The sequence below is a fragment of the Lissotriton helveticus genome, chromosome 3_1, assembly GCF_964261635.1.
Source record: "Lissotriton helveticus chromosome 3_1, aLisHel1.1, whole genome shotgun sequence".
NCBI classification, from domain to species: domain Eukaryota; kingdom Metazoa; phylum Chordata; class Amphibia; order Caudata; family Salamandridae; genus Lissotriton; species Lissotriton helveticus.
Window position 1 is genome coordinate 1,046,682,285 of NC_136061.1, and position 17,831 is coordinate 1,046,700,115.

The 17,831-nt window shown below is 40.9% G+C and overlaps 1 protein-coding gene across 4 annotated transcripts in view; it reads right to left on the reverse strand.

Annotated features, from left to right (window-relative positions):
* The window catches only part of UBR3 (ubiquitin protein ligase E3 component n-recognin 3), a 1,992,321-nt gene that overhangs the window by 1,724,693 nt on the left and 249,797 nt on the right, over nt 1–17,831 (reverse strand). For all 4 annotated transcript variants that reach the window (XM_078681592.1, XM_078681591.1, XM_078681590.1 and 1 more), the window contains exon 5: nt 5,712–5,764. In XM_078681592.1, the coding sequence (XP_078537718.1) occupies nt 5,712–5,764 (53 nt within the window). The remainder of the gene's footprint in view (nt 1–5,711; nt 5,765–17,831) is intronic.

Genomic DNA, 17,831 nt, shown 5'->3' on the forward strand with positions numbered 1-17,831 from the left:
GCCAACTGGTGAAAACCTGTATTTGAAGCAACCTGTGCCGTATCAATAATGGAAGAATAGGTTAGTACTCCTTCTCTTAGGACAGCCCGCGCCATTTCCCTCTTATACTCAGATATAAGATCAAGTAATGGAGCTATGTCATGCCACATCTGGCGATTATAATGACCTAGAATTGCCAGGGCATTGGCTGTCTTAATTGCGGTTTTTGCCATAGAGGAAATTCTTCAGCCCAAAGTGTCAGTACATTTGCTATCTTTGTCTGGCAGACTAGGTGATGCCATTGGCTCTTCTTTGAGCTGCTAAAGCATTAACTGAATCTGGTCCAGTATGACCAGTGAGGTGAACTGAATCTGGGGCTCTGTATTTCTTTTCTACACAAGGTATCACAGCTGGAATGGGACCAGGTGTCTTCATTAATTTCAGACCTTCTGACCAAACATAATCAAGAATAGGTATGGATTCAACATATTTCTGAAGTCTTAAAGAAAACATAGTTGATCTACAGAGGTCATAGGCAAGTTGAATTTCTTGATAACTCTTTCAAATAATAAATTAAATTTAGAGATATCATCCGTAGTATCTTGTGGAATTGGCCCATCATTTCCAATTGGGACTTTAAAATCTCAGGCATTATTATTCCTTTCATCACCCTCTGGTGGTAGTTCACCCTCCTCTCTTTCTAAATAAGGATAGGTAGAATCATTACAGTAAAACATCATCCATGTCTTCTCCATGGACTGATCTCCTTTGGATTTGGAGGAGGTGGTAGCGGTGATAACTGCCTAGGAGGTGAAACTGGTAAACTAGCAAGTTCAGGAGGTAGGAGGATGGAAGCTGCAGGCAATCCCATGTTACGATTGTTGGTTGCTGCGGTAATAATTTAGTAAAATATCCATCATATTAATTGGTCTAAATTGACTATATTCCCATTCATGAATTGCATGGACCCCCATCTCGGGAATGTCCTCTAGAGTGGCGTGTGGAGCCAGTGAAATATCTGGGAGTGTGGATACATAGGGACTCCAAGACCTGCATGCGATGGAATTATGGCAGTGCTGTCATGAAGCTGGAAGAACAGGTATCTAGTTGTATAAGTCTTCCCCTGTCCCTAGCTGATAGACTGGCCATAATGAAAATGGTAGTGTTTCCCAAGTTTTTATATCTTTTTGTGAATTTCCCCATACCATCCAACTTTACAACTACCCCTCTTTAAGTTTATGCATTACTTTGGCAAGGAGGATAGAGACAGCTAATATTGGTAAGATAGTGTTGCACTGCGCATTTCCCAATGCTGTACGTCCGAGTATCCCTGGTGAGGTCTTTCTGCATTATCCATATTAATTTTGTTTTTTGTGCTTAGACCTCCTGCCTACATTTTTCAGGCATGTATCATCATCATCTGTAACTAGACAACAGATGTTTGGCATCTGTAAAACCAAATAAAGAATAGCAACAAAAAAATCCTTACCTAATGTGTGTTTTTGATGGCGCCTTTCAAGAATAGAAATTGGATGAGGGTGGGGGCCAACCGAACTCCAAGAGGGCCATGATCGATGAGAATCCTAGCTCCACCCAGTTTGGCTGCTCGTGTACCAGTTCCCAGGCACCTATAAGCCATGCTATGTGTTCCCACAGAAGGAGAAAGACTGACGCTCATGAGAGCAAAATCGGAATCCTTCCATGGAGGAAAATACCTAGTTGGGCTCTCGCACCCCTCCGAACCTGATTGCAAGTGACGCTTTAGTGCGGACTACTGTTGCAGATAGTGTGGACATACACGTCTGTACTTTGCGTGAGAGTTAGTGAACAGTTTTTAAAGCACTGAGGTTCAATGCTGTGGCTCACAGCGTGTTGTGAGAAGACAGAATATCTGAGATGTCACAGCTGAAGCAGAAATACAGATCCTCCTAATGTGCCTGTGAAAGGTGAAGGGGGCAAGGAATTAGCGGAGGAGTTACAGTAGTTCCGCCACAGATGGCAGGGTGGGACTCCCAAACCATTGGTAACCTGATCCCTGCAGGAGGGACTTCATTGAGATTGAGGATATTGCTATTGTCCACTGGATGTGATTGGCGCGTGGGAGTCTGACCCAGTGCACCCTGCTCACGTGAACGTCATCTGTGCCCCACCATTGCAAACTGACTTTCAGGAGGTTGCTGCCAATAAGGAGGTGGAGGAGAACTTTACCTCACACCGTGCAGCATCCAGAAGTGCTCTGAAATGTCAAGCTTACGAACACCGTATGAAACGGGGTTAATGTTAGGGTAATAGACGCTGCTTCCTTCAATTTTCAACTTGCGCTCCAAAGTGCATGAGAGAACAGGTAATACTGAACAAATGTTAAAGGGTCTGACGGGGAGAATAATGACGTTTGAGAAAAAGCAGATAGAGCTAAGGGGCGAAATGCAAAAACTGGAGAATTAAGTAACTAGGACTTCTGATGGAATGTATGAACGTTCAGCCCTTCAGGAAAATGCTGTAGGTGCTCTAGTAAAAATGGAAGATATACTACAGAAGTTAAATAATATTAGAACGGACAACCAACAACGAGTATTGGGTGTTCCAGGAGAAATTCTGCAGAATTCTCTTATGAGACATACAGGCAGGTTGGTGGGGTAGGTTAGATACCTCCAAAATGATGATGCTTCCTGTGGTTCATTTTTACCTTTCCATGTTACCGGTACGACCCCCTTCAAAGTTTTGTAAGAATCTAAATAGTATTCGGAGTAGATTCCTCTGGAATAATCGGAAAGCTTGTATCTCTCTTTCTACTTTGTCTGCTACTAAAGACAGAGGTGGGGTTAAATTTCCCAACTTTCCCAATATCATTCCTCATTCGACAAGTTTTGCCCCATCTTTCCTCTTCAGATGCCCCTTCATTATCAGTATGGTTTAAATTGGAGGAATCCGTTATTCATCCATTCCAATCTCCTCGTTAGCTCACCTTGCTCACCCTCCTCGCTCGTTTAAACCTCCTACCATCCCATGTCTTATATCTACTTTGTATCCGATTCTTCTTAAATCGCGTTCTCCACTTCAGCTATTCCTGGATTCCTCGATCTGGCATAACAAAATCATTAACATTTCTAATTGTACTATCTTCTGGAAAGACTGGCTCATCAAAGGGATTATACTGGTTAAACATTTAATGCATAATGAACAGCTTTTATCTTTTCATGAACTTCAATCTAAATATAAGTTACCCGTCATGTCTTTTTCTAAATTTGATTCTTTGAGACTGATCGTCTCTCAGCAGCTTTTTCTTCTCCCTGATGCCTCTTCCTCTTCACTTGACTCTTCTATTCAATCGTTACCTACTTTCCCTTTAGTTCGGGCCTCTCCTATTTACAAATTTCCTCTTTTTTCTTCTATCTACTCGACTCAAAAGCAAGATCAAACTTTCATGGAAACTGATTTGCAACATAATTTTTTCATACATACATGGAACTCCATTTGGTCTCGCATTCATCACACTTCATGTAATGCTAGTACCACTCAAACACTTTATTAATTTATCAGAAACTATTTTTCACCCCTTTAGCTCTTTCCAAATTCTGCCATGACCTATCTCCTAATTGTTGGTCTTGTAAAAATACTCCTGGCACATATCTTCATTCATTTTTTCTCTGCCGCAACATTTTCATTTTTTGGACAAAAGTATGCGAGTCACTTGCCTCTATTTGCTCCACCAATTTCCCCTTTAATATTCATTCCATATTTTTGGGTAGTAATTCTGTATGCTGGTTGGGTGCTCGTAGGATTGACTCATTTATAGATTTATCTATTGCCATTGCCTTTCAGGTTATAACTTCAAATTGGAAGGATGCCTCCAAAGTCTCTTTTTCTGCATAGTGGAATCTTTTATGTCACAATCAGAGGCTAGATAGAGCTTTGGTAACCACCTCTCAGCAGCTTATCAGTAAGGAGGCCTGCTGGTCTCCCCTCACTAATTATATTTCTTCCTCTGCATTGCATGCCAAGGTCAATAGTTCTGCTTTTCAGCCGCCATGAGTGCTGCGCTCACTTTTTTTCTGTTTTTCTTTACATTGTTTATTCTCTTTGACTGTTTTTTATGCTAATTAAGTTTTTTTTATATTAGTCATTGGAAAGTTTTACTAGTTTCTCTGATAAGAATGCCGATACCTCGCTCTTTCATCTCTCTCCCTTTTCTCCTTTTTTCTCTCTTCTCCCCTTTTCTTCTCCTTTTCTTTCCTCCTTCTTCTCTCTTTTTTCCACCTTTCTATCTTTGAAATTTAAAAGCAAAAATGCTCATTGTATTATGGTACTATATGTTTTTATCTTGCTCTTATATTGGTTTTTATTCTCACAGCTGTATGATGCATTAGGCTTTTCATCATTTGATTCTTACTTGTTATTCCTCGTTTATTCTATGGATTTGTACTTCACGGTCCTTTTTATATTTCTGTTCCATGTTTCCTCTATCTTTTTCAATAAAGCTTTCTAAACTCAAAAGAAATACAGGCAGGATTGTAACTTAAATCTTGGGGGTTAAGCAAGATAAAGAGCATGATGTGGTGGTGAAGAACTACAGACTATTCAACAACTCATCAAAAATTGAAGACAATACGATCAACACAGTGTTGATGGTGGTCCACTCAGTGGAATTGAGAGAGTGAATTTCTAGGATAAAATGACAAAGGGCGATAAGACGCTGTTGGTTTTCCCAGACTTAAACCCTAACACTTTGACAAGAAAGAGAGCATTGATTATTATTAAAAAAAGATTCTGTGGCCAAAGGATGTCAGGCATCAGTTAGCTATTCTGCCTGAGAGAGAAGCATGGTGGAATGAAGTACCAGTCAACACATGTCAAACAAGTAAGAGCATCCCTAGAGGTCCTGAACCAGGATCCAGGTTGATCAAGTGTTTTGAGCATTGGACCTCCTTGCGTATGCCCAGATGATCTGATAATGGAATATTCCTTATCTAATGCATACTGAGAGATAGGATTAGGCATAATTGGCTGCTGTTCTAATGTACGTTTCTTTTCTTTCATGTTGTCTTTGTGGTTCACCAGGAAGCTGCAGGTCTACAAGACAAGTTGTTTAATGTTCTCGAAGTTCCTTCACTACAGAATTTAAGAACGTCTCATTCCCATGTTATCTTAAGGTGCATAAGTTCCTGACTAGCTACGACAGGCAGGGGGATTCGAATAGTGTGGTGGACATAAGCGTGTGAACACCCTACACAACATACATAAGGTATGGCACTGATGGGGCACTTTCCAAAGCTCATGGGACTGTTGAACCAAAGTGGAGGGAAGGGAGAGGGATGGGTCGCAGTTGCTTTAAGAAGGGACTGATCTTCCTTGCTGGTTTCTGGTTGTAGGCATTTCTATGTGTTCTTACAATAAAAAGAAATAATAACAAGTTAAACCATGGTGCTGTCTCTTTGCTATCCTTTCGCCTATTCATCTCAAGCATAGGCACCATAATTGCTTATAATTTCAGGGAACTGCCTATCTGAATCTTGTTGTAGTAGCATTTCTTTTGAATAGTCAACCTTTGGCTCTTATGGTGCGGAAACTGTATGTTGTTCTTTGCCCCTTATAAATGTGGTTTAAGCGGATATACAGTTTTAAACCTAAAAAATAGAAAATCACTCTGAACATACCAAGAAATATTGTTACACACTTGTATTAGATGTTCGCCCTATAAACACTCCAACATTTATATTAACAAACATGCTCACCTCATCTGAAGAATCCTGTGGCACAAATGAAGCAGTTGCACCTGCACAGTCTTCTGTGAAAGAGAAAAAGCTGAATTACTTGCAAGAAAGATACAATTATTAGGTTATAGTATACTATTAGATGGCAACTATAAAGGCCATTAATAGTAAGGTAGCGTCCTGAAACTTGAATGGCTATTATTTCTATAGAGAAGGAGTTGAATTTCATTTTACGATTGTGCAAAAAGGAAGTGTAGCAGTAACATGCAACTTTACTGAGTTCTACAAAGATACTCAAGTGCTCCTTTTGGAGCGCTAGAGATTGTTGGCATAAAGATTCACTTACATGCCATGCAGTAGAAGGATGAGTAAAGTTACTTAAATTCTGTAACATTCGTTCCGATGGAGCCCCAAACAAACTGACTATTCTCTACTTTAAACTATACCCCAGGAGCCAGACCGGATTCAGAGAATTTTATAGCAGCTGCTCCCTTACACTGGTAAGGGGCATCATGCGGCTCCACCCAGACTTCATAACACCCAGCGGTGAGAGGGAGGAGCCGCAAATAAGCAGCAATCCTGTGTTCTGAAGTCAGTTTCTTGTCTTCTCCATGTTCTAAGACGTGCAGTATATGTCATTGTTGGTAACAATTTCCCGAACGCTAATTTGGCCTTTTTAGATGTTAAAAAGAGCCCACTCACAAAATGGGGAGGGCAGTGAGGAATCTGCAGTTAGAAAGAGTATGCACCAGAAAGAGCATTACCGAAGCTTACAAACTCGTCCTTCTGAGGAGTACTTCTAACCAAAAACTCTTTCCCTTAGAATAGATACTAAAGCGATACCTCTCCAAGGTAGAGGTTCTCTAGAGTGGGTTCAGACTACAAAGTCTTGCAAAAGAAAGCAGGTGTAGTGTCTTTCCCGTCAGACCTGGATATCAATGCAGTAATGTAGTGTAGTCCCTATATTCCCAATAGGCTCTGTGCATTAGAATAATATACACTATAGTTTTGACATAGGACTGAGGTCAGTATGTCTCTATCGAGGATATTAAACTTAATTGTGTGTGTGCCAGCTAACTCAGAGGTCACTAGAAAGTTTCTCAAATAAACAAGAAGGGATTAGTTTCTGACAACCGCATAAACATGACAACTTTGTTTCCCCTAAAATCGGAACAGTATCTTCAGAGTCGTGGAAACAATAGATAACTATTTCACTCAGTCAATCGTGCATGCTTCGTTCCTACAGAGTTGCACAGAAATAGAGAGATGGGCGTTTCAATAAACGGATTTATTGAACAGTCTTCTTTCTCATGCAAGAGAGGTGAACTGCTACAATCGTTAGACAGAATGTGAAGTATAATGCGTACAGCGTAAACAGTAATATAAAATAATACTGTAATAGCATTGTCTGTTGCTATGACATATATAAAAATACATACATAAATAACACAGGCTAAAATACTCAACTGGTGCATCTCAAATACGCCTACCCCAGTGTACCTAACCTAGGTCAAGTACGAGGTAAGAACTAGGTGCTGTCTTTAGATATAGTTAAGTTCTGCCAAGAATTGCCTATGGTTTCTCTAGGTTCTAATCCGCTCCATACCTTAGAGTGAGAGAGGTTGGTATCTCTTTCCCTGGACTCGATCTCCCAACACCCCGTAAGGGAAGTCAGAAACAGTGGAGCTGGATTCTCGGCAGGAGGATGACAGCTTCTGGTCAGTGCGTCAGCTGGAGAGTTGGCTTCCTTCAGCACTTGCTGTAGCGAGGTGCGTCGTGCAAGTAGGTAGTCAAACTGCACCCAATCACACCGTGCTTTGCCATAGCAAGTGAAGATATATTTATACCTTGAAGGTGTTTAGGAATGCCAGTATTGACGTAAGAGTCGGGCATATGAATGTCATGAATGAACCTCTAAGGAATAGATGTTGATGCATAATAATGAGTTTCTTGGAGAAATCGAAATTCAAGCAAGGGGAAGTCCCTAACGGCTTAAGAGTCTGGTTTTCCAAGAACTCATTGTGACGTAGATGAATGGATGGATGGAAGTAGCTATGCCTGTATTTGGGTAGCATGGGCTATGCCTAAATAAGGACTGGATTTCTATGCCTATATAAGGGCAATGTGAATTGTACCTATATAAGGGCATGAATCTGGAAATGCATACGGAATCTAAATCAATACACAACAGTAATACTTTGTGAATGAATGCACCGATGCCCACGTCACAGCCTAGTGGATATGCATTGGTGGTAGCCTTAGCCCTGGTAGAGGGGCTCTTATAGAAACAAGAGACAGATTTTTGACCAGTATGTAGGAGGTCTAAATGAAGAGGACTATCCACCTGGAGAGGGTCCTCTTCTGCAGTCTTCCCTATCTTTGCTACAGAAAAGTTGATTATCTACTCAATGGTCCTTGGTCCGATCGATGTAAAACCTTAAAATCCTTTTGGGGTCCAACCGATGGAGCCTCTTCTCCTATTTCCAGGGGAGGGAAGAACGCCGGTAGAGTGATGGATCTTCCAACTTAAAAAAGAGTCCAGCCATCCTATAAAAAAGGCTGTTTGAGTCCTCAGCAACAGCCTGTCTGGAAAAAAGGTGCTGCATGTTGACTGCACTGAAAGTGCGTGTAGTTTACTCTTGCAACGAGCTGATGTAATCCTCCTCCTAATCATCATCAACAGTATCCTATGTCAGGATCAGAGTCAGACCCAAAAAGATAATGGAGTCTTGGATGACAGCTGCAATGCAGAGGAGACGCAGAGTTAGAATAAGGGTACAGGACAACTGGTTTTGCTTTTATAATTTCATAGCATGTATTCTGTCCAGCTAGAGCGGACATCCGTTTCAGTTCCAATATGGGTATCAGCACTAGATCACCCACAAGCATCGGTATAGCGGCAACTGATGTTGATCCCTGAGCCAGAGTGGAAGTTTGCAGTGGAGTCAGTATGGGTGCCGGGGAGGTACTCACAGCCCGTAAGCCAACTGGAGGCACATGTGGTTCCATGACGGCCAATGGCACGCCAGGGGAGAGAGAAGCATTATTGAAAATTTTCAGCAAGGCCTCTATGAAGCCTTTGATTTGCTGCTGGTGGACGATGCCGAGAAAATCAAGGGACATTTGGACCAACTGAGAAATCAGTCTGTGGCCTGAGACCTCAAGGAGTGTGACATGCATCTTGACCCCCTTGCACATTCTCTTTAGATTCAGAGTGGTGGGTTATGGGTTAGCCCAGTTTTGTTTTCTTATGCTTGGACTTCAACTTATTAGAGGACTTTATGTAGGAAGTGGAGCGGTTGGGTGAATGGCCCTGTGACTTGGAGCGGGAGCAAGATCCACACTAAGACTACAATGGCTTCTTGTGTTTGGCAATATATAAATTTGCCCCCATTGACTCGACTCACCTTGGCTGCTTTATGGCACATTTATCACACAACTTACAAGTCATGTCCAGACGCACAAAATGCACACATAGTGTGGTTCAATTACCGACATCTGATCATGCAGCCACAGCACAGCTTGAATCATGTTTTCTGCGAACATTACTGCCTAACACACTGAGAAAATGTTTTGAAGAAGTCAAAAGAATAACAAAGTCAGAAGCGGAGCCCTGGACCTGTGTTAGAAGGCGTAGATTGCGAAGAACTGATGTCTACATGGAGTGGCACAACACCACCTATTGGTGCATGGGAGAAACTTCTACAAAATACTCTAGATCCAGTCTAGAGCTTGGTGGACATTCTCAATCAACAAATCTGCAGTTAGACGTATCCATCAGAAACACATATCCCATCATAAGTAGACCCACTTTAAAGGTAACTTGCTAATATTTATATCATTTACAAAGAAGAAAAATCAGCAATTGGACAATTTAAGCAGCTAAGATATGAAGCCATAAGCATATTTGCTGTTTCCAGAAAAGCTGGATTCCACTAACAAGAAAAATGGCACTTCCAATGAGACAAACACTCATGTATGTGAAAGGAGGTTTGTGTGGTTAAGGTTTTCAGTTTAGTAAGACCAGACCTGTCGTTGATACAGGAAGAATCCCAGTTAGTTTTGTCAGTTTTGTTACAGGTTTTTTCATTCTTGCCACCTTTTTCAAAAAGAATGCAGCTTCATTACGTCTGGGAACTGGTTACTTGGAATATAGACGGCACCCTCCTTGTGCAAGCACATGTTCAAAACTCTCATGGTCCTCCAAGAGTTTCTTTCCTTGACTCTTATGTATTAACCAAAATGCAGATAAATATGTTAAATCAGCCTGTTTTGAATAACAGACATGCAAATCTGTATCTGACTGCCTTCTGAACAAAAACAGCTAGAATCTCGCTCTTTAACCCTCTCCTAAAAAATTTCAAGCTGCTAGAATTTAGCATTTAAACCCTCACTAGAACTGAAACTACTTACCTTCATTCTGCATAGTCATTTGCAGGTTGCACCCCAAAAATGTAGAACACCCCCCGCCCCAACATGCAAACTATATTTAACTGCCACTCTGCTTTCAAGAAAGATCTAAAACACTTTCTCTTTGATTGTCATCTCCTTTTCGCCACACTTCAACACTCCATCTTTCTAGAACCTAGCAGGATCAATCTTTCCCTAGGTCCTTTTACTTTGCCGGGCTACAGCACATATAGTTTCTTGACACTTTTGCTATAACCAGAACCTGTTATGCATGAATAATAATAATACTATACATGTAATATGTAATCATTCTGAAAAGTGTTTTCTTAAAGTAAAGTGATTTCCAATGTATTTGTGCGAGTAATAAAAACCATTACAATACACATTAAAACCTACGTAAAAAGAAAATAAATTCTGCTTAATGTCATTAAATTGAATAAAAGAAGTAGACTACCAACAAAAGAGAAATAAGCAAGTAAACATTTTCACGGCATTCCGACCAAGCTAAGAAATCCACAGTCTACAAAGCACTAATCAAACGAATCCATAGACCTAGAGTTTCAACAAGTAAAATTCAAATAATTTTTACATTGCTGCCACATTATTTAAACAGGACAGGCGGATCAGCTTTTATTGTTGAAACTGCAGTTTTCCTCAATAAGTGCTTTCCTTCCATGCATTCATGGGCAAACATTTTGCCGTTAGCCTTTGAGATAGCCAACGGCCAAATTCAAATATTTAACTAGTCTGTAGACTAGATGAACGGGGCCAAAGCCGCAAGCTGCAGCAGCATTATCCTTTACTGTGTGTAGCGCTTATCTTAAAAAACATCGTTTAAATTTTTTTTTTAAATAAAATGGACATACACAAATTATGTGGGACAAGGATTCTGATCTAATGCCACAACATCTACAGATTTAGAGGTGAGCGTATCCTTTGATTTCCCGCCTGATCATATATATGCTAATGGCAAAGACAGAACTTCAATAGTGTATATTTTGTCCTGATCATTGGTTTCAAGTTCACTCTTAGGTAGTTCTGGGCTGTTGGTGAAATACATGTTAGCATTAAGAGCTCAATTGTACTGAGGTTCATAAAATAGTCTACATTTTCCTACACTATACATTTTCTGCCAATTTCTTGAAACAGCTATAGTTTTGGTTGTTATTCAAGTCATAATCCAGGCCCAGAGTATTTAAGATTCTGTTAAGGTTTGTAATACCATTTATTGAGAGCATGTTGGAATTATTACAGAGCCCCTTCCATATTACATTTTTTAGAGTTCATGTGGCAGCATTTTTTAGTTGGATACAATACTTGATCAATTGTAGGTCTGCCATTGGGGGAAAGGAAGAGTGGGGGGATTTAAAAAGGCCAAATTCGATTTTCAGTTCACAGACTTAAGTACAGTTTAGTAGACCAAAAATGTGTTTTACTGCTGTTGACAGTATCCTTTCCAGATCTTTATGGAACTTAGCTTTAAACGATGGAGAGCCATATGGAATAGCTGGGAAGAATTTGGCTCGAAAAAGCTCCATTAGAGCTTCCCCAGACGAGCTGTGTAATTTTATATACAATTGCCGTAATTAATGATGCAAACAGCACATTCTATCATGGTGTGAAGTTGTCATTTTTGATTCATGTTCTTGTTTTGCCAAACACCCAGGTATTGATAAGAGTCATTGTGGTCTATTCACTCTCCTCCAATTGACCATTTAAAATTGCTCAGAACTTACCGAAACAAAAGCTTTTAATTTTGTTAAATTTTGTTTTATATCATTGACAACATTATACTCATGCTATTCTAGTATGGAACGTAACAGACCAGAGTGTGATCAAAAAGAAGCACATCATCGGCATACTAAAGGGCAGGTATCTGTACAGCACTCAATTAGGAATAAAATGGCCAAACCTTACTTAACTTAAGTATTAAATCAGCGGTGTATAAACTAAAAGTGATCAAGCCACGACACAACCCTGCCTAATGCCTCAATTAATACACATTTTCAAGGTTTCTGAAGTACCATTCCCTATCTTGCTCCTGAACCCAAGTGTTTGTATACAATAAACGATTAGCTAATAAATGTGACTCCAGACTTATCTATCCACTTATTGAAGATCTTTCCTGCATGTTCTTTGCATTTAAGTTTGAGAAACACTACATTACTCTTCTTCTGCTGTGGTTTTAAGATGTTTAATGCATTTAATTTCCGATTTAAGTGTAATTACCTGGTGAAAATGGTCGCTCTCAATTCATTTCAATTAATCTGTATTCCGGTATAAGAACCATAAAAGGTTTAAAAAAAAAAATTAAAAAAAAGGTACACAATTTTCCCCAGTACATCGTATTAAACATGAGGTACAATACTACTAATTACACTGGATTCTACATGGAATAGTCGATCAATTTAAGATGTTACAAAATATATCAATTTTTTTGCAATTTTACATAACTATTAAAAAGTTGCTAAAAACAGGTTTGAGGAATAAACTTATCAGGTCATTAAAACATTTCAACTATACAGTTAAATAAATACCTATAAAATAGTATAAAACAAGCTTGTATCAATTAAAAGAAATATTAAAACTAGTGTATACATCAATATATATTTCACATTGTATTCATAAAGTGCACGTGCCAAGTTCATTGTAGTTTTACCAAACTAGAATTTCAAGCCTTCCCTTTTCCTTACCAGGTTTACTCCAAATAAATGCCTGCTAATACTAAAAACCACTGTTTGCGCGGTATCAGATCGCAGTCATCTTTCTGCCTCATGGCAGGATCTGGTACCAAGCAAACGACAAATGGGTTTAATCCATTTCTTCCTACATCGCAAGTAAGTTGGGCAGAAGAACAGTAGGTGTGATTCATTCTCTGTTGCACCTGAATCACATAATACACAACTGCCCTCCTCCACTTCACCTGGCGCCCATTTCACAGTATTTGTCCTTATCTGAAGGACACCATAGCGATATTTAAGATATAGAGCTTTAGCTAACTGCGGCTGTATTTCATCTAGGAAGGGCTCAAATTTCCAAACTGTTTTTATTTGAAGGAACCGTGATGTCAGTGCTCCCACAGTAGAAGAATGGGATGAAAAATCGTGAATAAAAGACCAATAGGTCTCCTTTAAAAGCTTTTTTGAGGTTGTAGTCAAGCCAAACGGCTCATCTGAAAAGTGCCGAAGTCCCAATTTAAAAAAACGATCCTGTATGTGCTTAACCAGGTCAAACCTATACTCTTATTAAGTCCTAGAATTTCCTAAAGCCCCTCTCTGTAATGAATAAGCTCATCCGTGCCCCATAGGCGAACCCAAAATAACAGTGGTTAGGTTAGTCTGATCATCCACACGGTGAAAATTAAAATCCATCAAAACAGGGGTCAATGGTGTACGTGTTGGGAGACTTAGTACTTTCCTAAGGAACTTGTTTTCACCCACCTTGAATGTATCTTTCGTCGATGGGCCCCACATCTCTGCCCCATACAATGAAGCCGATTGTGCCTTATATTTATATACTTCAAGAGCGGGTGAAACGGCTTTGGATAAACTACTTTCTATTTTCCTTTTTAGCGGAAAAGTATTCTGGAGTAATATAGTTTTACTTTATACTAGCTGTGGTCTCCAAGTCATTTTTTAATCCAAAGTAATGCCTAAGTAGTTAAAAGCACGCACATATTCAATCTTTTGGTTATACACAATTACATTTTTCCTAAAGGTTTTTTGTGGGTTAACTGCCATGTATTTAGTTTTACTAGAATTTATTTCCAGCCCCTTGGCTTTGCAGTATATCCCAAATTATTTTTATTTATTTTATTTTATAAACTTATATGGCGCAAACAGCTACCCAAAAAGGGTTTCCCGGTGCCTAAGAACACAGCACGATGGATGGAATATACGGCAGAAGTCATTCAAGATTACTGATTGAACAACCAGGTCTTTATCTCTCCTTTCGTATATGGAGTGGTAGTGCGTTCCAGATGGAAGGACCCTGATGGGCAAAAGATCTTCCTCCCATCCTGGCAAGCTTAAATCTAGGTACACAGAATTTTTCTGCTGATTTAGACCGTAGATTTCTTTTTGGAATATAGGGAAGGGCTAGTGCCTGAAGGTATTTGGGGGTGGTACCTGCTTTGATTTTAAACATATAGTTTAGGGCCTTAAATCTGATACGATTTTCCACCCTCAACCAGTGCAGCTCACGCAGGTAGGGGGACACGCTGTTGTTCTTAGCTATACAGCAAAGGAGTCGAGCAGCCGCATTCTGTACAAGCTGCAGTCTCTTTGTAACTGCCTTATTTGCACCCAGATACAGGATGTTCCCGTAGTCAAGCCGAGATGTAATTAAGGCATTGACTACTGTTTTCTGCATGGGGATAGGCAGCATCCAAAGGATCTTTTTGAGCCATTTCATGATGGTAAAGCAGAGACCCACTACTTTGTTAACCTGTTGCTTCATGGACAGTGAATTGTCCAGGATTATTCCCAAATTTCTTGCATGAGGCACTGGTGTAGGAAGATTGCCCATCTGGGCAGGCCAGTGTGATGTGCTCCAAAGCTCTGGCTGCTTGCCCAGAAGGAGAATCTCCGTCTTGTCTCCATTTAATTTCAACTGGTTAGTTGTCATCCAGTTGAAGATGTTCAGGAGGCCATTTTTGAGAAGAGACGAAGATGATGATTGGGGTTCAGACAATGAAAAGACAATTTGAGAATCGTCTGCATAAGTCATGAAGGTGAGTCCCGCTTTTTCCACAAGGTCTGCTAGGGGTCTAAGATAGAGGTTAAAAAAGAGCGGGCTGAGGATGGAGCCCTGTGGTACTCCATGGGGAGAGTTGAAATGTCCAGAGCATGCAGCAGCCGATGCTATTTGATATGTCCGTTGACTCAAAAAGGATCTAATCCATTGCAGAGCAGTTCCACAGATTCCATTTTTTCCCAGCAAGGTGAGTAGCCTTTTATGCGAAACAGTGTCAAAGGCTGCGCTTAAGTCAAGTAAAATAAGCGCAACCGTCTGACCATCGTCGAGAAGTTTCCTAATAGTTTCAGAGATTCCCAATAGGGCAGTTTCCGTAGAGAAACCCGCTCGGAAACCTGACTGGGTAGGGTGGAGAAGGGGATTTTCTTCTGAAAAAAGAGTTAAGGCTGAGTGCACGTCTTTCCAAACATTTGGAAAAAGCTGGAAGGAGTGAAATTGGCCTATAATTGGCCAATTTGTCCGGATCTGCTGTAGGTTTTTTCAGCAGTGGAGTCACTATGGCATGTTTCCATATGGTGGGTACTGTGGAGAGCTCTAGAGATGAATTTAGAGTGTCTGCAATAATTTCAAGGGCGGGCGTGTTCAATAATTTTATTATATTGATAGGAATGGGATCCTGTGGAGAACCAGATTTAATCGTCTTCATGATGGAAATAAGAGTAGCAATTGTAATGGGGGGCCATTTTTGGAGGGTCTGATTTACGGTCGGAGTATACTCCCACTCTTCCTTAGAAGCAGTGTCAAGAATGTTCTTATCTATCTCAATGATTAATTTATCGATTTTATCGGAGAAAAATTGGGCTAGGTCCTGACATTGCTTCTCATTTAAAGGACACGCTGGGGCAGTAGTTTGAGCCCCAGCAAGATCTTTGACTGTGTTGAACAGTATTTTGCCTTTATTTGCAGCTCCCGTAATGGTATTGGCTACATACGTGGCACGTGCTTTTTTGCATGCAGTATGGTAGAGATTTCTAGCTGTATGATACCTGGTTTTTTTGTCAGGATCGAAATCTTTACGCCATCCTCTTTCAAGTGCCTTGCATTTTGTTTTTTCCTCTTTAAGTGAGTCATTAAACCATGGGGCGGGGGGACGATGTATATTACCCTTGGTATTAGGGGTGGGTAGACAGGACTCTGCCGCATTTGTAAGCCATTGTTGAATGGCCATAGCAATACTTTCCATAGTTTGGGTTTTATTAGGCGGGTACATGCTGAGTTCTACATTAAGTTTGGAGATATCTAAGGATTTCCAATTTTTCCTTAGTGAGGCCGATAACATGGTTTGGTCAGTGGAAGTACTGAGTGATTTGAGATTAAATTTAATTAGAGAATGGTCTGACCAACATACAGGGATGGTGTCCATCCAGGTGAGTTGAGGGAGGTTCGTAAATAAAGGGTCAAGTAAATGTCCTGCCTTATGGGTAGGCCCTGAGTTGATGAGATGAATATTAAGTGCTGTGAGATCTTCCAACAAATTGGCACATGTCGTATTTGATTTGTCTTCTAGATGAAGATTTAGATCTCCAATGATAGAGAAGTTTTTAGATACTAGAAGAAAAGGGGTAATATGATTGGCCAATTCAGCAGCCCATTTAGTGCCGTTTCCGGGAGGCCGGTACATAAGAATGCCAGACAATGTGAAATTGGGATTTAGGCAGATTTCGAAAAATGCAGCTTCACACTCGGGGATTACTAATGGCTCGAATGTGCATTTACATTTTTTATTATAAACAATAGCGATTCCACCCCCCGTTTTGCGGGTTCTATCCATCCTAACAATCGCATAGTTGGGAGGAAGGGCCGTAGCTACGTCAGGGCCAGAACCTGCATGTAGCCAGGTTTCTGTGAGAAACAGGGCGCTAGGTTTATCATCCATAAGCAGATCAAAAATATCTAACCTGTGCATAGGTAAGGAACGACAATTTATACTATAAAACAGGTAGTTTTCATTAGTAGGGAGGGGCTGCTTGACTTGCTTCCTGTGTATAGTTCTACGAGGGGGATAGGGTTGAAAGGATGAAATTGTACAACTGCAATAGGGGCAGGTAGCTGTTCCCATGTGTGGGATTTCGAGCAAAATGCAGTTGTCATTCAGAGTAGGGCGCAAAGCTTTCATCTGGTCTGATGACATTACCTGTATAGGCCTAGTTTGGGGGGCATAGCCATCTGCCCCGTGCCCCGTCCTGGCACGGACGGGCACAGACGGGCTAGTCTTAGGCGTGTCTTCGGCACGGGATCGGCGCGGGCGCTGCGCGTGTTAGGCATCGTCAGTATTTTGTTGGGGCCGTGCTAGCGATCAGCACCGCCTCCCCACCCTCTAAACCAATCACTGCCCGGCACCGGGAAGGAACCCGGAAGTAGGTAGCGCCCTGCACCCTCCACAACAAACAAGCCTAACGCTTGCGGTGGACCGGGGTAGCAGGGGCGGCAAGGATCGCCACAGACAGGTTAGTAAAGTGCAATCGGGTTTTTAAAAGAGCAATAAAGTTTTAAAAGCAGAGTGCATAAATTCACATACAATTTTAAAAAGTCGCTTGGTCGCGCTTAATGTAATTTTCAAATCAATCCACACAGAGCGCAGTCAGCATTCAGGTCGCGCTAGGAGCAGTAAATGAATGCGCGTGTCTTTAGCAAATAAATGTATAAAATTTTGCAAACCTTTCGGAGTTTGGGAAATTAAAATCATATCATCGGCAAATAGGAGTGGCGGTACAGGCACCCCCCCTAGCCTAGGGGAGTCGTGGTCACAACCCAAGAGGTATTCAGGGACATCATTGGCGTACAGTGAGAATAAAGGGGGTGCTAGAACGCACCCCTGTCTTACACCCCTGTTAACCCTAATTGGTTCAGTTAAGTCACTTAGTGGACCATATCTGACCCTTGCCCAGTTATCTTCATGCAATCTTATTATTTGTAGGAGGATTTCCCCCGGAACCCCTGTTTTTTTAGGGATTTACACAGGAGATTTCTGGGCAT